We start from the raw sequence: 26,908 nt of genomic DNA, 5'->3' as shown, positions 1-26,908 counted from the left end.
GGTTTTGTGTCCTGCTGGAGCAAGCCACAACTGCAGTTGGTCATGGCTAAAAAAATCTTTAACATATTAGTCGCTGATCGATATTCATTACCTACCTGCATTGGAATACTGGCTGACCTTTCAGACCAAACCAGAAAAGTAGCTGGATTCGTAGTTTTGCACACTTACCACGCGAAGTAGTGACAGGGGAACATGGCCTTAAAATGCGTCGTTGAACACTTGCTGTTGAGCCACACTTTGCAGAGCCTCAATGCTGTCAGTTTCTTGGAAAGGGTTGCACTGGGTAGTTTGCTATTGCATTCCCAGCATTTTGTCCATAATCTATCTTCATCAAGCAAGCAGCACATCAAGCAAGCAAAAGCAGCACAACTAAGCAAGCAAGCAGAGCGAGACAAATGGAAGAGCAAGTTTATGGAGGGGATGAATCGACACAGGGTCAGAGGGGTAATCGACGTCAAAGGCTATGAAACAATTCTGGGAGAAAACTGCAAAGGATGGGTGAAGATGGGTTGATGAATTTAGGATGGGAGACTGCAGTGCCTCACCTGCTTCAGGTCTGGAGTTAGCGTAGGAAGGAAGCCTTTTGAAGATTGTTCCACAAATGGGTGAAATAAGATTGGAAGTTGTGGTGCGCTTTCACACCTTATTCCTCCATAACGCCAGTCTGATACGATCGATACCTTGGTTGTGTGCTCAGTTTCATAAGCATTTGATTCAACGTGACAGCAAAGTGTCATATTGGTGGCAGATCACTGCATCTCAGAGCAATCCTTCAAATGGTGACAAACACCAGCTACACCATTTATGATTCAGGTCGCAAACTTAAACCAACAAGTTCAAAAATCTGCACTGCCAAGGCACTTAAGAAAACACGATTGTTTGCCATTGCCGAACACAAATTTGGAATTGGCACATCGTCTCGTTGCAAAAGGCACCGTGGGATATTTAACACCACCAGTGAAAGCCAGCAGATGGGACACCCGGCTTATTGATTCACTCAAGGTCAGCACACCAAAAAAAAGTTTGGATTTTTGTCAAGTACAAAACAATGGCACATTTCATGGAGTAGATTTCAATCGACAGATGCAACACGGCATTTCAAAGAATTCACGGTTTTCCGTTCCAGTTCACAGGCCACTTCCCAGCAAGACATGCAGTTTAATCATATCAAAGGCATAGACTTGTGCAACTTTGCAGCCAGGAAATATTTTGGTACATTCAGTGACAAAAAAATTTGGTCATGTAAGGCAAGTAAAGCAGTCCAGTTCATTAAAGAAAAAGCAAGGGAAGTGCGGTGCAAAGAAAATGCAAATAAAGCCAAGTGAAAGTTCAGACAGTACAATTGGGAATATTTTTTTTTTTTAAATAACTGGTGCAGTTTCAAAACCCAGTAAGAAAGCTCATTTCAAAACTTTAAATCAGAAACTGGGGTGGGTATTTAAACTTGTGTTTATCGCAAACGTGAAAAACATCTCCCGACAAATATTGGAAGTTCCAATTGCATTATCGGATGTAGCATCTGTCAGGCAGGAATCAAATTCAGAAAATGGATACCAGGTTTGGAACCTCAAGCTGGCTAAACTGCTTCAATGGCCAAATTCAGAAATGTAAAGGTTAGAAGAATTTTTATTTTTTTTGGAAAATGAAATGTTGCAACACCTGTGCTACTACAGAAGAGCAGAGCTCGGAGAAATTGAGTGGGTGGGAGGAATCAAAAGTTTGAGTCTCGAAGGCTCTTTAGAATTTTTTCTACGTCGGTGAGCATTTTGCCTCCATGAAGCGATTGTATCCCCATCACAAAAACGACTGCTGCAGGTGGGCAAGAAACAACAGAGTGATTACAACATGCACTTCCACACATTATACAATGTCAAGCAAGATTAAATTTAACAATAATAATAAAAACTGCCACGATAGATCTGCTCGCAGTGATGACCAGGTACCAAGACATCCTGCTTTGATCAGACAAATGACCCATGACATCCATCAAAAACTAGATAATAAGTTTTTGTTTTTATGATAATTGTGACATCATAGGTCAGGTCATAGCCTGGTGTTGGCTTAGTGGTCAGGGTGCCGGCTTGGGATCCTAGGATCCTGAGTTCGAATCCCGGTCGATCGCTGAATTAACGCCAGGGGGGTTGACTCAGCCTGTCATCCTTCCGAGGTCGGCAAATTGAGTACCAGCTTGCTGGGATGAATGATCACGGTGTGTACCCAGATTTAGAATAGGTACACCGTATCCCTGCGCATTGTAAAGAGCGTGACCAAGGGTTGGCGTCAGGAAGGGCATCCGGCCATAAAAACATTGCCTCAAAACAGGGAACCATGATTGTCATGGGGCCCGCAAGGCTAACCCCCGCTCTAGCGGGGAAAATGGCCTTAAAACGATCATTCATTCATTATATAGGTCAGGTGGTATGGCAGCCATCTTGGATTAATGCAAATAATGAAAAAATATTTCTCAGAAACCGCTGAATATAAAAATATGAAACTTGGCACATTGTCAAGTACTCCCAATCGGGAACAAAAGCATATTGATGACATCGGTGAAGTGCTATACCAGCCAAAAATGTTTTAATCAAATTCCTTATCCTAAAAATCTGAAATTGCATGCTCATTGCACATCAACCCATTTGTATTGAAATGTTAAATTTATGACATCACAGGTCACATGGTTTGGCAGCCATTTTGGATTGAAGGAAAATATCAATTGCATCTCTGAAACCGCTCACTCTATCAATGTGAAATTTTACAAATATCTAACAGCACTGTTGCATATAGTTTGGAAATGTCATTGGTCACGTGGTTTAGCAGCCATCTTGGATAGTAAAACGAACCTTATCTGATCAAAACACAAAACTTCACAAATGTGATCCACCACCCATACATATGTAGAGTGATGGCATCTACCCATTGAGACGATGCCGAGGCATATTGTGAGCATTCGCATTGTTCTCGTTTTCTATGATTTTCAGACACCCAAGCATACATAGTCACCTTTTTGCCTCCACCACTGAAGGAGAGCCAAGGTAATGTTTTCATCCATGTCTGTCTGAGCAGGATATCAAAACGTTGGAAAGATTGAGAGGTTGGGTGTGACGCGGACAAATTTCGATTTTGGTGAAGACCCGGATCGAAATACTAGAATCCAGTGATTCTTCACCATCGAGAGATGGGGCCAAAAACAATATCTCAAATAGGTGAACAGATTCGGACAAAACTTGGTCGATGAGTTGAGTAGGTTACAAGAACAAGCCAATTAGAGTTTGGTAAAGGTTCAAATCCAGATGCGGCCTATGGATACATAACGTAAAGTGTTCAGCCAAGCAGAGGGTATGATGCACTCCACCGTGTGCAATTATTATTTAATTTAATAGAGTAGGAGGCACAAAATGTTTGGAATGCATTTCAACTTCACAAGTATTAAAATCAATCCTCCAAGAACCAAGCCTGGTGTTGGCTTAGTGGTTCGGGTGCTGGCTTGGGATCCTAGGTTCGAATCCCGGTCAATCGCTGAATTAACACCAGGGGGGTTGACTCAGCCCGTCGTCCTTCCCAGGTCGGCAAATTGAGTACCAGTTCACTGGAATTCCCTGTGTGTCGCAAGAGGCGACACAGGGTTGGCGGCAGGAAGGGCACCTGGCTGTAAAACATTGCTTCAAAAATGGGACCAAGGTGCCCCAAAAAAAAGGCCAACCCCTGCTCTGCAGGGAAAAATGGCCTCCAAAGGTGGTTCAAGAAACCAAACTTTACCCTGGAAAAGAGCTACTCAATCAAAAGAGCCTGTGTGTGTAGCTCAATGGCACACTGTTCTATAGGATGCTGTCATGTCAGCATGTTCTATGTATGGGCTGCTGCCCCCAGCATCACATCTCATGAAGTCTTGTGGAATCAAAAGCTCAAATTTATTGGCATGTAATGACAAGGCTGAGGCTCAAGAGGTCTGTTGATATCGCAGGCAGGTGGTGTTTTCTACCACAGATTCTCGAACATGGCTCTGCAACTCCAGGATGTGCATTCTCATAATCCCCTCTCGGTTAAACTCCTAAAATCCAGGCAAAATACAAAACAACTGCTATTCTTCACATCTGTCGATATATTTTCCAGAAGCCCTTCTGCCTCACTTTTCACCAGGACTTCAAGCAATCAATGCATGACATGCATCATCCACTGTGTTGACCAGTCATTACCCCCATTAACCTTTAAACACCATTTTACTGGCTCCTTGCAATATTTCCATTCCCTTGGCATTTTTGTCCCATCAGTTCTTCTTACTCATACACAAGCCTCAATCCAATAAATCATAAAACATTCAAACCAGAAGCTGCATACATAATAAACCCAAGCCACATTGGGTTTTACTTACTCTTTTTAGTGCGGACGACAAGTAGAGAAGCCGATGGATCCCGTTGCTTTGTCTGCAAACTCATCCAATCGTCTTCCATCAATTTGTCATTAGTCACGGAGAATTTAATATTGCCGAGTTGAACACCATTCGCCAAGAACGTTGCACGATCTGTCCCCAGCAGGACATTCAACTCTTCAGTCTAAAGGGATGAAAAAAAACGAGAGAGAATGGCTTTGCAATATGTCTCCAACTGGCCCCAATAAATGTCATTGTTCCCACAATTGAGCCATATGCAGTCGGACAAACTGTTTTATGTGTGCAAAGCTACAGAATGGGTTACTTTCTGTAACTTAAAGCCATGCAACAAAGTTTCAGTTCAAAATGTTAGATTGTGAGGGAAAAAGTATAGAAAACCATGGGCAGGATGGATGGACAGACCGAAAGCAACCTTCGGCGAGACCAGTAGGGGACCAATAAGGTGTACAATGTACATACACATGAAAAATAGGGCCAATACCCCTGGTAGAATAAAGTAGTACACTACACCGGCTAAAGGTATTTCAAACAGCATCACAGTATTTAAAACCAATTTCAATGGTTGCTAGGAGACAGGATAGCATGTAAAATCATACGAACGTAATTGTACGACTTCCAACAAAATACCGATTTTGGGAGGGGAGGGGTTTTTACTCCCAGCCCCCACAGGCCAATTTTTTTTACTGCCATGAACAAATTTGGTACATCACTGATGAACTGTGGTCAAGTGTCAAAAAGGTGTGTGTCGTTTCGGAGAAGAAAGCAAATACCCATTTTGGAGAGGGGTTGGGGGGGAGGCAGGACTCAAACCTGGACCCCGTTAAATCCCCATGTGGGCTTCCTTAGTTAGATACCAATTTTATTAATGTTGTGAACAAACTCGAGTTGCAACATAACAAACATCATTTTATCCAAGTTTGGTCACAATCCCATCAGTAGTTTGATAACTTGCAAGTGTTGGACTGAGACCCATCATCCCAAAACTACATTCCAGGTGAGCCAAAAAGCAGACAACCACTTATTTTTTTACATGCTAAAGCAACTTTGACCAACTACTTCAGCACATTTTGTTTGAAATTACAAGACATACAAAATGCCACATCTTCAAAATGCAGATGAGGATGTGCTTAGATTCAAGGAAATCCAGGGAAACTAGCAAAGGCCATTCATAACTACACCATATCAACACTGATCGATTTCAGGAAATGCCAATTAAATACTGAACACCAAAGGAAACGCAAGTCCTGAGTGCAAATCGAATATGGTTTATTGTTTTTGTTATATTACAATTGAACACCAACAGGTAATGTATCTGGTTGTTTTTGGATGAGGTTTTGTTGCAAGCTCCGAAACGGCAATGCCACAAAAGTGGCAGTTTGAGAGCGAGAGAGCCATTTGACAACTGCAAACTGGTGAGTGCACACAGTGGGTCGTCAACACTTTCAACATCCACCATTTATCTTCCCCATGAGACAATGCAACTAACAGCACAAATGACCACCAACGTTCATGCAGACCACGGGTGACAATCAGCACATCAGGATCGACACGACACATTCAACATGATCACCTGCAACAACGCTTCCAGTCAGCCAGTGAAATGGACCGCAACACTGTTAGAATCCATCCAAGCCCTATCAACTGCAAAACGGTCCAATTCTGACCTTATGAGGGCTGAAATGCAAGTGACCAGAGAGGGGTCCAGTGCAGACATCACCATCAGGCGAGACTTGCATGGGCCAAAGCTCATGTGAACTGGCATAATAGTCACTTATGAGAGTCGTTACTGCATTGATCATGCCGATTGGATGTGAGAGTGGGTCCAAGTAGAGGAGAACGATGGTGACTCGGGGGTCCTTGAGAGGAATGCCTGGGGTGGTCCTAGTGTGATGGTTCAGGCTGGTATTGGACTCGATCAGAAAACAGACCTCGTCATCTTTCAGAATGGTGATACAGGCAGGGGAAATGGCATAACAGCGCTACATTGACCAAGTCCTCAGGACATTGTCCCCTTTTTTGCACAACACCCAAACCTCCAGTTCCAGCAGTTTAAGGCCCATGCCCATACCACCAGGATAACACAAGTCTTCTTGCTCCATCACAATATCAACAGAATGCCTTGGCCAGCTCCAATTGCAATCTGAATCCAACAGAGAATGTGTGGGATGCCTTTCAGATGCCTCCCTCTGAACGTTGTCAACCCAATTATTCATACCATGCAGACATTGTACTGCAGTTACCAATGCAAATGGTGGTCACACAAGGTTCTGAAGGTAATCTCTTTAACGACTACCACCGCCAGAAGTGACTGTATTCAATGCTTGTGCTGTGTCAACATCCACAGCATTGTCATCTGGCATGACATCCAGAAATGTCTATCATTCCATTCGATTGTGTCAGTAATGTAACAAAAAGAAATAAACCATTTTCAGTTTGTCAGCATGATTTGCTTTTGTTTTGGTGTTCAGTACAGTACAAGCATTTGGTGAGGTACAAGCACAATGGCCGATTCAAAAGATTTGGCCCCTTTAAATATCCATAACAGAAAAGAGATCAACACCCAACTTAACCGTCAACAAGGAAGTTCGTAGACTTCCGATCTAGGTACGCATCATCCACTCTAAGTTTAGCACAAACCCTCGAACATCTTGGATAAACATAAAAGCTACAAGTACCTCCAAGTTGATGGAGCTTATTATACCCAACAGTCATTAAATCTGGTGTTGATGGTGTTGCAAATCAAGCCTGGTGTTGGCTTAGCTGTTAGGGTGCCGGCTTGGGATCCTGGGTTCGAATCCCGGTCGATCGCTGAATTAACGCCAGGGGGTTGACTCAGCCTGTCATCCTTCCGAGGTCGGCAAATTGAGTACCAGCTTGCTGGGATGAATGATCCCGGTGTGTACCCTGATTCAGAATAGGTACACTGCCTCCCTGCACATCATAAGAGGCGACTTAGGGTTGGTGTCAGGAAGGGCATCCAGCCATGAAAACATTGCCTCAGAGAACCATGATCGTCATGGGGCCCACAAGGATAACCCCCACTCTAGCGGGGGGGGGGGGGGAATGGCCTGAAACCGATCATTCAATATTCAGTCATTAAGCTAATGGGCAGCCTGGTGTTGGGCTAGCGGTTAGGGTGCCGGCTTGGGATCCTAGGATCCTGGGTTCGAATCCCGGTCGATCGCTGAATTAACGCCAGGGGGTTGACTCAGCCTGTCATCCTTCCGAGGTCGGCTAATTGAGTACCAGCTTGCTGGGATGAATGATCCCGGTGTGTACCCTGATTCAGAATAGGTACACTGCATCCCTGCACATCATAAGAGGCGACTTAGGGTTGGTGTCAGGAAGGGCATCCAGCCATGAAAACATTGCCTCAAAAAGAGAACCATGATCGTCATGAGGCCCGCAAGGCTAACCCCCACTCTAGCGGGGGGGGGGGGGGGGGGGGAAGAAATGGCCTTAAACCGATCATTCAATATTCAGTCATTAAGCTAACGGGCAGCACCCCTGAACTACAAAACGGACGGACCCAAAACAGCCCGTTTGAAATTGTGTTCAGCGCCATGCAAAAAACATCCCTTCATCTACCATATAAAACAGTGCAAGTGTGTGTGCCTTCATAAGGGTAGGTTCTAAATAAAAGCTTCAAGTTGTGCTTTAGGTGAGATTTGAGTGGGGGTTTGGGGGGGGGGGAGGGTTAATGGGCAATCTTGGAATAAAACTGTGCCCACAGGTTAAAAGACTTCGACTCTGAGGATCCAGAAGACCCCAAAGACCCAAAACACCCAGTGGACTTAAAAATAAACAATCGTTACGCCTAGGTCCCCGTCGGTGAAGAGATGCGAGTTGACAAAGTGGAAGACGCAAGGCGGCCATCTTGGATTTTGACGTGGCGACCCAATTTTCAATAGACTTCTTCCTTGTGCCTAGATACACACCCACACCAAATTCGAATGCGGTCCTTCGCTTACGCACGCACGGACACCGACAGAGGGGAAAACCATAGTCCCCCTTTCGCTCCGCAGTGCGACGGGGGGACAACAACCCCCAAGGACTGAACATCCAAAAGATCCAAAATACCCCAAAGATCCAAAAGACTGAAAAGACCCTGAAGACCAAATGGACCACAAACCCACAGGACCCAAATGACAGAGGACCCAAAGACCCAATGGAACCTGAAGTCCCAAAAGAACATAAAGTCCAAAAAGAACATGAAGTCCAAAAAGAACATGAAGTCCCAAAAGAAGCTGAAGTCCAAAAAGAAGCTGAAGTCCAAAAAGAAGCTGAAGTCCAAAAAGAAGCTGAAGTCCAAAAAGAAGCTGAAGTCCAAAAAGAAGCTGAAGTCCAAAAAGAAGCTGAAGTCCAAAAAGAAGCTGAAGTCCAAAAAGAAGCTGAAGTCCAAAAAGAAGCTGAAGTCCAAAAAGACCCTGAGGTCCCAAAAGACCCTGAAGACTTAAAGACCAAAAAGACCCAATGGGCCACAAAGACCCAAAAGAAAGGATTCCGAAGACCCCAAAGGAGTAGTTTTGCCTCTTCCAGCTGCATTGCAGACGGTGACTTGCAAACTGAGCCTCAAGGTCGGTGGACAGAAGCGGTACTTTTTCTTTTCTCACAAATACCACAGGGAGGTGAAATTTGCTGCACATGTGCAATGTGCGCAGAGTAAAACTCGTGTTCATTTACATCTGAAGGATGTCTCATAAAGATATAAGTACCGCTGACACGAGGCCCAGACTTCAGAATGCTCATGCAGCTGTACCGTCAAAAAACTGTTCCAACCTGTCATTTTTTACGGGCTTTACACTCGTCACTAAATAATGGTTGTACTGACCTGCAAAGAACGACACCTCTCAATCACATGTGTATTGACATTTTTAATATTACACTGGTCAAATTCATACATGGAAGCGATACACGATCATTGCAAATGGATGCAAGGATGGACAGGGAACCATTGTGAAAATAGGGATGGTTTCAATTTATTGTGACCGTCCATACTTTATTTGCATACTTCAGGTAAGAGCACCAAGCCTGGTGTTGGCTTAGCGGTTAGGGTGCCGGCTTGGGATCCTAGGATCCTGGGTTCGAATCCCGGTCGATCGCTGAATTAACGCCAGGGGGGTTGACTCAGCCTGTCATCCTTCCGAGGTCGGCTAATCGAGTACCAGCTTGCTGGGATGAATGATCATGGTGTGTACCCTGATTTAGAATAGGTACACCGTATCCCTGCGCATCCAAAGAGCGTGACCAAGGGTTGGCATCAGGAAGGGCATCCGGCCATAAAAACATTGCCTCAAACAGGGAACCATGATTGTCATGGGGCCCGCAAGGCTAACCCCCGCAAGGCTCCCTCTAGCGGGGAAAATGGCCTTAAAACGATCATTCATTTTCAGCCATTCAGGTAACTAATAAAATTGACATTTCAAGATGCTTTGTTGTAGCCTTTTGTCCTTCACTTGTTCACCAGCTAGCATGCACATGAGGTAAGGGGAAAAGGCTGGGCTGCCAAGATACCCTGCTTTCAATTTCCAGGTAACAAGTCAATTCAAACAAAGGTGCTTCGCTATTTAGCACATTTGGAGGCACAGTAAAATTGCTTCAAATTGCACATTTCGATTACTGAGGAACAAACAGCTCAATCGCAAGCATGCAACCAGGACCTGTTTTTAAGCTTTGCACACTCATTCAGAATTTCAACATACCCATTCCAGGTATTCAGAACCGGTTTGCTCAAGTCTGGTAGGTCAGTGGTTTTGTTCTGGTCCTTGCCACACAGTACTGACTCAAATTGGGATGTGCTGCTTGCTCACTCAATAGCATTTGGAACGAGCATGGAAAGGTCCTGTGGGTTTGCATCCGACTGTGGGAGAGGGCATGTGGGGAACTCTTCCTCAAAAATGCCCAACTTCAGATAAAGACCACCACAAGGTGGCGACACGGCACCATGCACGTTGTGGAAAGTTACCAGCTGTTTGTCCGACATAAAGTCCTGTGGCACCTTGGCTACAAATGTTCATGGGGTGCATGTGACAGCTTTCATGAGACTTACAAATTAAATTGTGAGGGGGTGGGAGAGGAGTGGGGGGAGGGGGAGGTGGAGGTGGAGGGGGAGGTGGAGGGGGATGTGTGGGGGGGATGTGTGGGGGGAGGTGTGGGGGGAGGTGTGGGGGGAGGTGTGGGGGGAGGTGTGGGGGGAGGTGTGGGAGGTGTGGGGGGACGTGTGGGAGGTGCGGGGGTACGTGTGGGGGGACGTGTGGGAGGTGTGGGGGGAGGTGTGGGAGGTGTGGGGGGAGGTGTGGGAGGTGTGGGGGGAGGTGTGGGAGGTGTGGGAGGTGTGGGGGGAGGTGTGGGGGGTGTGGGGACGGTGGAGGGGGTGTGGGGACGGTGGAGGGGGTGTGGGGACGGTGGAGGGGGGTGTGGGGACGGTGGAGGGGGGTGTGGGGACGGTTGAGGGGGGTGTGGGGACGGTGGAGGGGGTGTGGGGACGGTGGAGGAGGGTGTGTGGACGGTGGAGGGGGGTGTGGGGACGGTGGAGGGGGGTGTGGGGACGGTGGAGGGGGGTGTGGGGATGGTGGAGGGGGGTGTGGGGACGGTGGAGGGGTGTGGGGATGGTGGAGGGGGTGGGGAGGGGTAGGGGGTGGGGGGAGGTGGAGGAAGTAAGGGGGAGGTGGAAGGCTGAGGGGGGAAGGAGAGGAGGGGGGAAGGAGAGGAGGGGAGAGAGTCGAGTGGGAAGCACAAAAATACAATTTTATATCGTCTTTTGGCATATCCGGCACAGATTTAATAATCCTTGAACCTCAGAGCAAGATGGATATTCCCATGGGACTTAACTCTAATTTGTCGACCAAATTTAATATTTGCTCTTACAGACCTTCCCACAGCAACTCCATGATGTGCGTTCTCATAATCCCCTCCGTGAAAATTCGAAAATCTAGGCCAAGTACAAATCTCAAACTATTCTTCACATCTGCAGAACGACTTTCCAGAGACTGGTCTGTCTCACTTTTCACTCCATGACCAAGCAATCGGTGCATGACCTGCTACACAGCACACAACAGTCCAAAGAAATGCAACCATCCTGCTTCGACATATACATCTGTACAAATGAGTTATTCACCATCTCATGTCCACAAACTACAAATATAAAAATACCAAATTTAAAGAACATTTACAATAGCAAAAATAAGGAAATAAAAAAAACGTTTAAAATAATATCAAATTGAAATAAAATAGCTTTGTCATCATTGTCTTCGGACTTCACCGACTAGGTTTGACTAGGCCAATACAAACCTGTGCAATTCACTTTGAAACACTTCCACCACCTTCCTTTGTACAAATACCATCATTGACATGTAATCAAATCGAATGGAGGGAGGTGGGGGAGACAGTGGGGTGGGATATACAACAAGGAATGACTACACGTACATACACAACCTCGATATACAACACCTGTACATTGGACAATACGAGAACATTCCCCAGCACGAAATGACCGACGACTCTGCCTTGCATCGACATCGCAACACGGCGAAGCCATAAAAGGACATGCCAGCTTTGCCACACGAATGACTCAAAAACAAAGTGATGGAACATTTACAAATGCCTCAGTTTGGGGGTGAGGGGATGTAAAAGGGCAGCCTTACCATTCAAGATGGCTGCAGTGTACAGGAACACGATTTCATTCACAATCTTGTAATAAATAGTAGTTTAACCACAACGTGCATCTCGAGATCATGCTGCATCGATGCTATGCACTCACGTACAAGCATAACCCTCGACACCACAAAGATTAATCTTAAATGAACAGAATTTGGGGGAAATCTTAAAAAGGTATATGCAGTGTATATATTCAAATTTAATGGGGTTTTTTTATGTTTGTTTATTTTTACCAAGCAGGAAAAACAGACGAGCATGTGTACAAAAACAGTCTTCAACAAACCAAAACGCACAGAATGTGGGCAAGAGGGAAAAAAAACTCTGCAAAAGCAATGTGGAACTTGCAAATGCACAAAGCCCACAGGCACTGCAAAAGCACAGGGCAGTGACATCATGGCGTATGTATGCATGCGTACGTACACACACACACAATTCTTGAATCAAAGATGGCAACTGCCAAGACAGCTAACCGTTCACACCAGTCAATTTTAGATCAAAACTCCAAAGAGAAACACTAAATCAGGAAGATTCGAGGGGTTTTGGAGGAATGGGGGGAAGGGAGAAGGGGTCGAGAGTGGTTGGTGAGAAAAATTTGTCAACCAATTACGCTTGGTTCAGGGTTGAACAGGATTCATCAAATAGCCAAAAAAAAAAAAAAAAAAGACCAAGCCAGTTCAAGCATATGCAAGTACTTCGAATGAGACAAGGACTCAACTTTGCAAGAGTCGGTACGTGCTCATCTGCTGTACACGCAATACTATTTGCATTGGCATGTTTGTGGCCAACAATGACGATTCCTTAGATCATGCAGCAAATGTAATATTTGGAAAAACGATGATCTCGCAACTGTTTGCACAACCAAAAGATAGAGCCATGCCAACTACTGGGAATGCAGTCCACAGGTAACATTTGACTCGTGATGTTTAATTAAATTGAGGGACAAGTTTTATTTACAAACATCCAAAAAAAAAAAAAGCAGATATTAGATCAAAACCGATCGCCAAGGTTAAGCCTCACCTGGCGTCGCCTTTGCAATCACACGCAACTTACCCTTGGCCCACAATCCAATGACGGCATATTTTGTTCCGACTACCATATGAATGACCTTCAACATTTACGGAAAGAGTGAAAGTTAAGACTGTCCCCATCTTCAATCTATCCATAAAACTCGTGAAAATTGCAGGAATATTAATTAAAGTTATGATGAAAAAGCTGTTTTTCATTAATTGGGTCACAATCCGAAAAAGTTTGTCAAGACAATAATAATCAAATATCAGGCGCACAACTTTAGTGCAGGTACACTATGATCAAAGATGTAAATCAAGCGCAAATGCAGCTTGCTCTCAGCTATCTCAGGGCAATTTTGTTCCGATTGCCATAGTAGTGGCACCCTTGCACTTTTTTCAAATAATGCACCATTTATTCCAGAAAATTGTTGAAATTAAAAAATAATAATAGCATAAGGACTCGACTTTGTTATCCCTTTTATGCCGCACCCAGTGACCCGATGCCCACGGCACAAATGGATTTACGATCTACGAACCACGCTCTTTGTTTATCACGTACAGCCATACTCGAAAAATCTGAATTAGTCGACGTTGGGGCCCAAAATCATCCGATTAACTGCCGATACGACGCCATCGTATTGGCGTCTGCTGGGCGAAGGCGAAGCAAGCCGTCCGCTGATTGGACAGGCAAAGGCGAAAGCAAGCCGTCTGAATGGACAATCCAGAGCATGCATTTGTGCTGGTGTCGGCGATCGTTGCTCATATACGCACTCTTCATTCTCATCTTTCTTCCTAACTCTTACTCGGACAAGCAAATCCTCTGTGCCATCCATAATGGTACACTATCCATACACAACATCCTCCCTTCCGTGTTTGTTCCACGGGTTTCGGCTAGTTAAAAAATATTTTGGCATCCACATGTGTATTTATTTGGTTTGCAGTGGAACAAAACTACAAAAAAAAGCTGAAAAATTTACTGAATCAGCTTATTCCACACAGAAATCCTAAAATGGCCCAGTCAATATTATTGGCACCTTTTAGAAGTTGGTAGAAATAATTAGATTTCAAGCAGGTGATTCTCCTTTACTTTGGAATAAAACTCGTGTGGTGAGATTTGCAGGTGCCTGCAATATAAAAAATCGCATTCAACCAGTTTGAATCGAGAAAACGAGTCATTCTGCTGTTTTTTTTGTCACTGTGTTCTGCAATGAGCATCAAGAAAAGAAAGAAAACCAGAGAATTGTCAGGTCAGACAATATTGTCGCCAAGCATGGACAATCTGAAGGCGACAAGTCCATCTCCAGACCTTGATGTTCCCGTGTTCACCATACGCAATGTTATAAGGAAGTTTAAGGCCCATGGCACTGCAGCCACCCTCCCTGGACGTGGCCACAAGAGAAACCTCGATCGAAGAATGCAGTGAAGGATTGTTTGAATGGTGGAGAAAGCACCTCAATAAACTTCCAAACAGATACGAGCTGACCTACAGACACAAGGTACGACAGTTAACTCACACCCTCAGTCACCAACTCAATAAAAGGGGGTTCTATGGAAGGAGACGCAAGGGAGGACCCCACTGCTGAGAGACAAGCATGCCTGAACTTTGCCAAAACACACCTGAACAAGCTAAAATCCAATCCTTCTGGGAGAGTGTCCTGTGGACAGACGAGACCAAATTAGAGCTTTTTGGTAAAGCACATCATCTCTATGTTTACAGAAAACAAAATGAAGCCTTCAAAGAATAGAACACCTCCTACACAAACAGGGAGGGGTTCAGTGATATGTTGGGGTTGTTGTTCTGGCACTGGGTACCTTGAATATGTGCATGGCATCATGAAATCAGGAGATTACCAAGGCATTTTGGAGCACAATGTTCAACCCAGTGTCCAAAAGCTAGGTCTGTCAAAGGTCATGGGTCTTGCAGCAGGACAATGACCCCAAACACTTCAAAAATCACCCCCGGAATGGTTCAAGACAAGACTGAACTGTTCTGAAGTGGTCATCAAAGAGTCCAGATCTAAATCCCATTGAACACCTGTGGAGAGATCTGAAAACAGCAGTGGGGAGAAGGCACCCTTCAAATCTGGGAGAACTGGCACAGTTTGCACTATAAGTGGGCCAAACTGCCAGTGGAGGTGTAGGAAGCTCATTCATGGCTAGAGGAAGCACTTGACCAGTTATTTTCTCCAAAGGCTGTGCTACCAAATATTACGTCAAGGGTGTAAATTTTGTCAGCCATTTTTTTCGTTTGATTTGAAAGGACATTGAATTCCCCTGTGGTGAATCAAAAACAAAGGTTCTGTAATATTAACAGTGAAATAAATTCGAGACCAAATACTTTTGTCAATTTCAACTTGTTTTGAGAAAAGTTATTTGTACAAAGTGCAAGGGCACCAATATTTTTGGCCACGACTTGCAACAAGTTCAATTTAAATTCCTTCAGCTGTTTGTATCAAGGACCAGTAATTTGGGAGAAACCATTGCAGATTTACCAATGTTTATGAGGCCCCAGCGCCGAAGGCTCAAGTTCAACCATGGCAGACCACGATGCTGTGCAAAACCACCTACCACATCTCACCAAACCAATCGAAGCAAAGCAAATTATGTCAGAGCAGGCTTTTTTCTGGAAGAGGATGCCATCTCACCTTCCTGCCCAATGAGGAAAGATCTTCTGTGTTCAAGGTGGCTAATGATAGTCTTACCCTTCGATGTGGCAATGCAGCAGGTGGCTTTTGTTGTGCTCCCAATGATCACCACCCCAAACCAAGTCTTGTTTTCAATTTACAGCAGAGTACATACATAATGTTACCCTCACTGACCTAGGTGTTTTGTAAAAATCACCTCCACACCATTTTGGAAGTTATTTTGTATTATATTTTTATTTAACACACCACACACAAAGTATTCAGACCCTTCACTTTTTTCACATTCTGTTATGTTGCAGCCTGATGCTGAAATCGTTTACATTCATTTTTTCCCTCAACAATCTACACTCAATACCCCATAATGACGGAGAAAACAGGATTTTAGAAAGTTTTGCAAATTTATTAAAAATAAAAAATTGAAATATCACATTGACATAAGTATTCATACCCTTTGCTATGACACTTGAAATTTAGCTCATGTGCCTCCCATTTCTCTTGATCTTTGAGGTGTTTCTTCACCTTGATTGGAGTCCACCTGTGGTAAATTCAATTGATTTGACATGATTTGGAAAGGTACACACCTGTCAATATAAGGTCTCACAGCTGACAATGCATATCAGAGGAAAAACCAAGCCATGACATCGAAGGAACTGCCTGCAGAGCTCAGACAGGATTGTGTCGAGGCACAGATCTGGGGAAGCCAACAAAAAAAACAATCTCAGCTGCATTAAAGGTTCCCAAGAGCACAGTGGCCTCCATAATTCTTAAATGGAAGAAGTTTGGAACAACCAGGACTCTTCCGAGAGCTGGCCGCCCGGCCAAACTGAGCAATCGGGGGAGAAGGGCCTTGCTAAGAGGTGACCAAGAACCCGATGATCACTGGCTGAGCTCCAGAGTTCCTGTATAGAGATGGGGGAAACTTCCAGTTCAGGACAACCATCACTGCAACACTCCACCGATCTGGCTTTATGGCAGAGTGGCCAGACGGAAGCCAAACAGTAAAATCTTGGTTTCATCAGACCACAGAATCTTGTTAGTCAGAGTCCTTTAGGTGCTTTTTTTGCAAACTTCAAGCGGGCTTTCATGTGTCTTTCATTGAAGAGAGAAGAGGCTTCCCTGTTTTCTCTTTGTCATTATGGGGTATTGAGTGTAGATTGATGAGGGAAAAAATGAATTTAAACGATTTCAGCATAAGGCTGCAACATAACAAAATGTGAAAAAGTGAAGGGGTCTGAATACTTCTGAATGCACCGTCATGCTTTCGTACTCCAAATTGTAGAAAAACCCAACAGGTAAAAGCCTCCTCCTATCCTGCAGGGGGGAGGCTTCAAAATTCAGAAGCATCACATGCATACCATTCAGTCGAACTTCACTTAAAGACCTAATTTTGGGGTTACTAACACTTGCCAGCACAAGACGTGTGCTCACCAGCTGCCCAAGGCAAAAGCAAATTTAATGGTGCAATAGGCAAGGTACTTTCTTTGCGGAATGATTAATATTGCAAAGGAAAACAGACAAGTCATTTGAGGTTTTAAATTGCCAAAAAACAAATTCCAAGTGTCACTTCTGAATGAAATGAACTTTGACATAAAAATGCCAAGAATAGAGACGTTTGCTCAATACATACAATTGGAAATTACAATATTGACGATTCTACTTTCTAAACTTAATGCCTGATGGGCACAGGAAAACTTACCTGGCACCAAGCATCAAGGTGACCAAGATACTCTGTTGGGAATGTTCAGCAGCAACTTCATGATCGAGTCAACACTCAAACTGCATGTAGCCTTAATTCACAAGCCCATGCAGGCCAGGAAAATGCAAAGTTAGCCATTACCCCACAGAATGAAGAGCACAACATTCCAGAAAGGGGAGAGGTAGAGGGGAAGGAGGAGGCGCCTGTCTACATAAAGTAGTGCTAAATAGTTAAAGTTGAAGAACTGGCAATCATGCCTTCAAGCTTGGTTCTGCCCAGACATGCTGCAATGCAGTGAAGCATACAAAACATAAGCAGTTCCAACCACTTGTCACGTTTTCAAGACCGTCTTCATTTCTCACAACGCAAACCTGCACCGCTGATTGGCTACAACCAAGCAATTAAAAGCATTGACACATCCAGCATTGGCTGCAGCATTTACCAAGAGCTCCAAATATAAAGCTTTGGATTTAAAAAAGAATATTCAACATTACAGGCTTTGCACTCCAGAAGAACAGAAATCCTAAGCAAACATCTGATTGCATAAAGATCAAGACTCAAACCACCAGTCTTCACCTTGCCGTGGGGAATGTTATCAAATGTTTCATCAATGACTCATATTTTGAATATCTTATGAAATACATCGTCATCACTGGTCCAATCTCAACCAAACTTGACAGGACTAATGGTCACATGATGAAAGTGCTCGCGAATAAATTTTCCACCACCTCCCCAAACCTCAAGGGTGTTGCTTGTTGGTGTATATCTGTGTTCAGATCACTTTATCGTGGCGCATTTCCAAAGGTGTGTACCCCGGTTTCGAATAGGTACACTATCCCTGCGCATCTTAAGAGGTGACTAAAAGGCTTGGTCAGGAAGGGCATCCGGCCATAAAACATCGCCTCAAAAAGGGAACCATGACAATTACATATGAGATAGATATATGGAAATGAATATATGAAAATATATGAAATAAATGAAATAAAGATATATGGAAATGCTGTTGAATGCAGAGATTGAATGGGATGGCAACATAGAGAGTAACCCAGTTTTCGGACCGGCAGAGAAGATAACTGAGAAGGAAGTTGAGGAAGCGATAAAGGCAATGAAGAGTGGAAAAGCGGGAGGGCCGACAGGAGTTGTGGGAGATATGTTCAATGCAGCAGGAAGTTGGAGTGTGAAGAGAATGACAGAGATCTGTAATCTGGTGGTGAAAGGCCGCATTCCAGTGGATTGGGAACCGAGTACCCTCGTCCCTCTACACAAGGGGAAAGGTGACCCTCTGGAGTGTGGCTCGTATGGAGCGATAAAGTTATTGGAGCATGGAATGAAGGTATTGGAAAGGGTGTTGGAGAGGAGGATAAGGAAGAAAGTGAAGATCGACGAAATGCAGTTTGGATTTATGCCAGGAAGAGGAACGACAGACGCGCTTTTCATTGTGAGGCAGTTGCTGGAGAAGTACATGAAGCGGAAGAAGTTGTTTCTTGGGTTTGTTGATCTGGAGAAAGCATTTGATGGGGTTCCACACAAAGTAGACATGGTCGTTGAGGAAGTTAGGAGTGGAGGAATGGTTGATCAGAGTCGTGATGGCAATGAACGAGAGCACGCACAGCTGTAAGAACGAAGAACGGGAACAGTGGCGAGTTTGAGGCGAAGGTGGGAGTGCATCAGGGGTCGGTACCAAGTCCACTACTATTTGTAGGTGTGATGGAGGTGCTGGCTCGGAATGTAAAGGAGGGTTTACCGTGGGAGTTGTCGTATGCAGATTATCTGGTGTTGGTTGCGGAGAGTATGGATGGACTTAAGGAGAAGATGAACAAATGGAAGGAATGTATGGAGACAAAAGGTCTGAAGGTGAATATCAGACAGACGAAGGTGATGGCAAGTGGTAAAGCATGTGGTGAGGTGGAAAGAACTGGGAAGTGGCCGTGTGCTGTGTGCAGGAAGGGTGCCGGAGTAAACTCCATTCAATGTACAATGTGCACCGAGTGGGTTGATCAAAAATGTTGTGGTCTGAGAGGGTCATTAAACAGTGTGGCAGCTACATTCAAGTGTAAGGTGTGCACAGAGGGAGCTGCAGATGGAGCAAATGTTGTTGGATCTTGGAGACGGCATGAAGCTGGAAGGTGTGAAAACATTTTGCTACCTAGGAGACATGCTGAATGGAGAAGGTGGATCAGACTCGGCAACAGCTGCTCGAGTGAGATGTGCACGGAAGAAGTTTCAGGAACTGAGTGGCGTGCTGACGAGGGGAGTGTCGTTGAAGCCGAAGGGAAAGGTGTATGCTGCATGTGTGAGAAGTGTTATGATTTATGGGAGCGAGACATGGGTAATGAACGTAGAGCAGCAACAAAGGCTGGAAAGGGTGGAAATGCGAATGGTTCGGTGGATGTGCAGATGGAGGCTGTGAAGATGAATTGCGAAATGATGATGATTGATGTTGATGATTGATGATGATTGATGTTGATGAAATGATGAATGATGATTGCGAAAAATTGCGAAGACGAAATGATGAATTGCGAAAGATGATGGGAATAGAGCCTGTGATGGATGCTGTGAAGAGAAACAGATTGAGATGGTTTGGTCATGTGTTGAGGAAGGATGAAAGTGACTGGTTGAGAAGAGTGATGGAAATGAATGTCAAAGGAAGTAGAGGACAGGGAAGACCAAAAAAGACTTTGCTGAAGGTGGTGGAAGAAGAAATGCGGGCAAAGGGGTTACCAAGGAGAGATGCAGAAAATAGGGCAAAATGGAGACGATCGTCATGGGGCCCGCAAGGCTAACCCCCGCTCTAGCAGGGAAAATGGCCTTAAAATGCCTGTTTTGTTGCATTTCCAAAGCCGCTTCCAATGAAAGTAACTGGAATGGCACTGTCGAGAATGCATCTGGCAGGTTGAACAGTTTATGTTTTGTATCACACAAATAGGTCCATATCTGATATAGACCTCAATCAAAATCTAAGCGGCTTGCTCGTGTCACTTTTTAAACCCTTCCATCAAGTTCTCACAAGTCGTCCACATCTTTGAAATAGTTATCACTTTTGGCTCTACCACTCAATGGCAAAGAATCAATTCATTTTTAAAATTCGGATCCGGATCTTCGGATTCATATGCAGATCCGGATCTTCACCAACATCCAATTGATTTGTCCTCGTCACACCCAACCCCGTCCACAACTGCTGAGATATCCTGTTCAGACAAACAAAAAGAAAGGTGAAAACAACTTGCATCCATCCACCTTCAGTGCTGGAGGTAATAATGCTCATAAAGACAATTAATGTTACAAAACAATACCAATAACCCCACTCCTCCCACCCCGCCCCCCTCACCCCAAAGGGGAGTTTCTTCCTTGAACAAACACCACGTTAAGCTTGAACACATGTGAACACCTTCTGAAAGTCACTACTGTTGAACACGAAACTGTACGTTGGAGGAATCCCAACATCCATGAGGCAAACTATGCCCATCACTTCAAACTCACCTGAGCAAAGAACTACTGTAGTCTATGTACCCCACAAGGGCCAACAATAACCCTTCAGCCACTTCTATAGAGTTTTTCCAAGGCCACTTGTAATAATGGTATTCCAAAATTATATTACCCCCCCCCCCCCCTCCCCAAGGGGTTTTGTCACTTGCAGTATCCCCCAGCCACCACCCTTACAGGAATAAATGTTATAGGGAATTTAAAATGGTTTAGCACAGTCTGATGAATTGTGAGGTACAGTGTAATCCTTTCAATGGCCTGATCTAACATATGGAGTCATGTACAAGTTGAAACAAGCCTGTGCCCCAGTAGCAATGCGTGATGAGGCGAGGTGAGGCGAGCATAACAAATGGAGAAAAATGGCTGAGTGAAGCTCTATATGTTCGTTATAGCTCATACTTCTCGTTATAGCTACAGGGCGAGTGAAGCTCATACCAAATTGCAAACCTTGAATTCACCTGGACATAACTTGCAATGCTTTCAAACTTCAGTTCTCTATTCTTGCCATGCTACAAATCTGCTCAAAGAAGTCCCCAATGTGCAGGAAGCAACAAAATGTCAGCTGTGATGGCATTACAGTTATTGGAATGGAATATTCATCACACTTGAGGCATGGTGTATTACCTCACCAACACACAAAGCAAAAAGTGAGGTTAAGCAATTGGTCAGCAGCGAGGAATTACTCGATTTCATTTTAATGTTACATTGTGAACAGGAGAACACGACGCAGAACATGAACCTGCAGTTTTTAGCAGTACTTTGGTTCTGAATTTGGCAAATTGTATGGAATATCACCCCGATCGCACATGCGGAGTTCCGCCGGGCAGTCAAAATCTTGAAAATAATTCGAACAGGAAACTGGGGTTTTAAGGACATGGACACGACTAACTAATTTTACATGTTAAGGCATCAACAGCCGTAAACTTCTGGGGAAAAAAAAAAATCCACAACTTTTGCTGCTCATCGACTGGGCGTTGGCTCGTCCATCTTTTCTCAAGACTGCATGGAACAAGGTCCCATTAACTAGTTTAAATTTGCATGCACAATACCCATGCAAAAAGTTTTATTATAGTTTAATAAATTGAAGATCTCAACAAAACATGCTGCACTGACTTTTTTGTCACTGCATATTTAAATCCAAAAGCATGGTGACCGTCAGACTTGCACAATCATTCAACTTTAGCCAAAAGGACATCTGACCAAGTATGGGCAAATGCCCTTCGACAAACTAAAAACACCCAGCTAATAAAACCAACCGACAAACTGCTGCTTGCACAGGTCAAGACACCCAATCACCACAATACATTTTATCTATCAAGGAAGCATGTCACTTGTCTGTCCAAGGTCACAGCAAGATGGATTCCCAAAATCCAAGCACTGAATTGCCAGCATCAGCATAGAATCGTATCATGAGCTTCCACCAAAACCAGTGAAGACGCAGCCTACTTTATCGATCGTCTGGTAAGTGAGCAAATGTGGCTTCACGACTGGTATTCTTAACTGAAATTGGAATCCCCACAATGAAACCGAAGGACCATTGCCATCAGATATTTTGCACTAAACCCTCAGCTGGTAAGATCACCTCGATTTTCAGAGATACCATTCAAGAATCTGCCACAAGGGGACCAAGACAGACTTGTGCAAAAAAAACACCAGGAAGCCATAAATAACTAGAACGGCACTCAGTAGAGAGCATACCTCCACCTGTTGGCCATATCACTTAACAGTGAAGAATCACTATTAAAATTCTACTAGCTGGATCCGGATCGTCACCAAAATTGAATCGATTCTTCCTTGTCAAACACAACCTGTCCAACAAGTTTCGTCCAAATCCATCCATAACTGAGATATCCTGCTACGTATTGTGTTTGGCCCCATCTCCCAACGGCAAAGAATCATTTAAAAAAAAAAATTAAATTCATATCCGAATCCATATTCAGATCTTCACCAAAATTGAATCGAATTGTCCTCGCCAGAAACCCAACCCGTGCACCAGGTTTCGTCCAAATCCATCCACAACTTTGATATATCCTGCTATGTATCGGTTTTGGCCCCATCTCCCAATGATGAACAATCATTACAAAAAAAAAATTAAATTCATATCCGAATCCATATTCAGATCTTCACCAAAATTGAATCGAATTGTCCTAATCAGAAACCCAACCGGTCCACCAAGTTTCGTCCAAATCAATCCACAACTTTGAGATATCCTGCTATGTATCGTTTTTGGCCCCATCTCCCAATGATGAAGAATCATTAAAAAAAATTAAATAATTCTCATATCCGAATCCATATGCAGATCTTCATCAAAAGTGAATCGAATAGTCAGAAACCCAACCGGTCCACCAGGTCTCGCCCAAATCCATTCACAACTTTGACATCCTGCTGTGTATCGGTTTTTAGCCTGATCTACCAATGGTGATTAATCGCTCAAAAATTCTGCCAGCCGGATCCAAATCCGGATCTTCACGAAAATCGAATCATTTTGTCGGTGTCACACACGCTACATCTCTGCCAAATTTCGTCCGAATCAGAGATATTTTGTTCACAAACCGAGACAGAAGGGTGAAAACAACCTCCACCCACCTTTGGTGCCGGAGGTAATGAATGCAAAGAGACGTGGATCAAAGGTGCATTCCTACCTAACCAAGAGACGCACGTACAGGTCTGGGTGCAGAATTCCATTCGAGATTGTGGCTGGAAACAGTTGGATCATCCCACAGCCAGTGGATAAACACAATTTTTAAAATTCATTTATTTTACGATGCAAACACCTGTTTGACGAGGAACTGCGTGAATCAACCAAGACATGGCTGACGTAATCATCTAAAAGGTGAACAATGTTTGCATGGAACGAGTACAGTGAAACAGAGGGATACTATACTCGAGTGGGCATTGTGGACCCTTTAGCAGCCTTTTAATCCCATTGTACATCAATAATTTCTGATAAACTCAATCACAGCACAAATCAGATGGCGCAGACTGAAGGATTAAAATTAAATGGTTAAACCACTGCGATGAAGTGGTTAAACCACTGCGATGAAGTGGTTAAACCACTGAATTAAAAAACAATGGCTGATGGTGGTTAAACCACTGCTTCCCACAAGATGGCAGGGTTCAGCCTCATTTGGATTTACTTGCCAGAGAATAAAGAAACGTTCCAATTAAATACTGTCGACTTACAGGATCGACCAGCACAACCCCGCTGGAAACCACCAAAGAACAATCCCAGGTGGGCAGTCACGTGGCCATCGGTGGGTGCCATTAGTCCCCCAGGTTTCCGGCATCCGCTCGTATGGAGCAGCAAAGCTACGAACGAACTACGAAAGGCAGTCGGATCTGCAGAGCGACACGCCAAAAAAGCACGGGAACGCGGAAGAGAGACCTCGGTGCAATTCGGCTGGACAAACGGCACCTGAGTTATTTTACCGCCAGAACCGAAACTTCACCCACGTGTCACACCCAGACAACGGAGCGCTCGCGACGCCATTACGGAAACAGAAGGAAAACTACAAACGGAAACTATTTTTAACGTTAGAAGCACAACTAAAATTATAAAAACTATTTTCAAAAATAGCTTTAAATTATATATACATATACACACACAATACTGTATGTACGTATGTATGTAAATATATAAATAAATAAAAATGATAAACCGCACCCGTGGCGGGCAGGTAGCGGCTCGGAAGGCGCGTTCGTGAGCCAAAGCACACGAAAGGGACACGGTTTATAACCTGGCTTTTCGGCATGAATAAAAAACAAGTTCGTGCGGCCCGTAAAAGCACAAAGTCATTTAAGAGACCGAAGAATAAAACGGGCAAAGTTCGAACAAGATTAGCGACGAATGCCACGCCTCAGGCTAGGCCGCACCCAGGTAGATAACATCTGCACCGCAACCGAACGGACCGCCGGCTCCGATTGAGCGACCGACGCAGGAATTTTTTACTCCAACGGAAAAGTAACAATCAAATTGTCCGAAGGGCGAGCGACCACCGGTCCAGGTACCACACGCACCGGCACATTCAACTCACCTTTACGCCGCCAAATTCGCTGTTGGGCTTCGCCGCCCAAACGCGTCTCTCATCGATACCGAAAATAGCGACGTCGCCAACGTTGTCAATGTTCATTATGGAATTAACGTAATCGTCCCACGACATGGTTTTTACTTTTAGTTCGAGGTCCTAAAACTCCAAACTAAGAATGGTTCGCTCCAAATAAACGTCGACGACAACGACAAAAGAATCTTTCACAAGATCACGAGCCCTTCCTTCACTACAACTAACCAAAAGAACACCCACTACCTTGCTACGAAGCCAGGAACGAAATAGGCGGAAGTTCAGAGGCCTTATATATACTCTGGGCGATACCATTATAGATGTGACTGGGGGGTGTGTTTAAAGTCAGAAGCGTGTGGGTGGATATAGCAAGATGGATACGGGGTATGTTAAATCACTCATGGTTGAGTCTGCTCAAACAGTTCGAAAATAAAATGGTGAGAGAAAATTATTTCCAGTTATAATGTATTAAATATTTTCGAACTGTCTGCCAAATGTATGCCTTTTCACGTTGAGGCGCATTCTTTTAAACAGGCCAATGAGAGGACAATCGGTATTCAAAGTGAATTGAACTATTGTATTTTTAATAAATTAATCATCCAACGCTTCCTTTATCACAGGGGACATGACTGCACAAAAAAAAAATCAATGAGCGAATGATTAGTGAAGAATGAATAACTATGAATCATTCTCGGGCAGCACCTTTCCTCGTCACGAGACGCTGTTGCAAAAAGCGCGGGAACTTTGCCAATTCACCTCCTGAATTGTAACTATATCTGGCCGAGTTCGGTCGACAGTTCGGTATTAAACACAGTTAATACGGTATTAAATTAGCAAGCTTCTCGATTGTAGAATTTCAAATACACTACGGTACCAGGTACCATATCCAATCGTTATATTCACTGCGCCATTTAAATTACACGAATAATGGTATCCGGTAGGCGCGGTACATTTACCCAGCTGCCAAGCAATGGAGGACCCTCAATGCAAACGTACTTTGTGAACATTTCATCTCGGAATACCTCTATGAATAACCTATTATTAGCTCACCTGGACTTCAGTCCGTGTGGGTGAGTGAGTGAATGGGTGATTGATTGATTGAGTGAGTGAGTGAGTGAATGGGTGATTGAGTGAGTGAATGGGTGATTGAGTGAGTGAGTGAATGGGTGATTGAGATTTGAGTGAGTGAGTGAGTGAATGGGTGATTGATTGAGTGAGTGAGTGAGTGAATGGGTGATTGAGTGAGTGGGTGAATGGGTGATTGAGTGAGTGAGTGAATGGGTGATTGAGTGATTGAGTGAGTGAGTGAGTGAATGGGTGATTGAGTGAGTGAGTGAATGGGTGATTGAGTGAGTGAGTGAATGGGTGATTGAGTGAGTGAGTGAATGGGTGATTGAGTGAGTGAGTGAATGGGTTATTGAATGAGTGAGTGAGTGAGTGAGTCTGTAAACACTTCAGTCATTATCGCTTGAACCAAACACGATTTTGATGAAACTTGGCCATAAGCTTAATATCTGATGCTGAACGAATGTACAGTGAGTGACCGCATCAAACTCTTCGCTCATTATGGGGTTGAAATCAGGCCTAAAATCGCTAAAAACTCCTATCCTAACCTACAGTGGGTGAAAACATGACCATGATCATTTTAATTTTAAACATGTAAAAACATGACCTGTAAACATGTAAAAACATGACCTGTAACCTGTAAAAACATGATGTGTAAACATGTAAAAACATGACCTGTAACCTCTAAAAACATGATGTGTAAACATGTAAAAACATGACCTGTCACCTGTAAAAACATGACCTGTAAATACTAAAAACATGATGTGTAAACATGTAAAAACATGACCTGTAACCTGTAAAAACATGACCAGTAACCTGTAAAAACATGACCTGTAAGTACTAAAAACATGATGTGTAAACATGTAAAAACATGACCTGAAACCTCTAAAAACATGATGTGTAAACATGTA

The 26,908-nt window shown here is 44.0% G+C and overlaps 2 protein-coding genes across 2 annotated transcripts in view; both read right to left on the bottom strand.

The window, feature by feature from the left end:
* The window catches only part of RBMX2 (RNA binding motif protein X-linked 2), a 53,385-nt gene extending 53,284 nt beyond the window's left edge, over positions 1 to 101 (bottom strand). The window contains exon 1 of the mRNA XM_078775325.1: positions 96 to 101. Coding sequence (XP_078631451.1) covers positions 96 to 101 — 6 coding nt within the window. The remainder of the gene's footprint in view (positions 1 to 95) is intronic.
* A 951-nt stretch (positions 102 to 1,052) lies between these two features.
* Positions 1,053 to 25,201, bottom strand: LOC137425389 (profilin-1). The gene is made up of 3 exons (XM_068113791.2): positions 24,909 to 25,201; positions 4,370 to 4,550; positions 1,053 to 1,809 (listed from the first exon to the last, which is right to left on the bottom strand). Exons 1-3 carry the CDS (start codon positions 25,032 to 25,034, stop codon positions 1,712 to 1,714), a joined length of 405 nt encoding a protein of 134 aa, XP_067969892.1. The 5' UTR covers positions 25,035 to 25,201; the 3' UTR covers positions 1,053 to 1,711.
* Between the last annotated feature and the right edge of the window lie 1,707 nt (positions 25,202 to 26,908).

This window comes from Myxine glutinosa, chromosome 4 (assembly GCF_964187855.1).
Source record: "Myxine glutinosa chromosome 4, kmMyxGlut1.1, whole genome shotgun sequence".
In the NCBI taxonomy this organism is placed as follows: domain Eukaryota; kingdom Metazoa; phylum Chordata; class Myxini; order Myxiniformes; family Myxinidae; genus Myxine; species Myxine glutinosa.
Note: the sequence above shows the minus strand (reverse complement) of the source record. Positions and strands in the feature narration are given on the sequence as shown.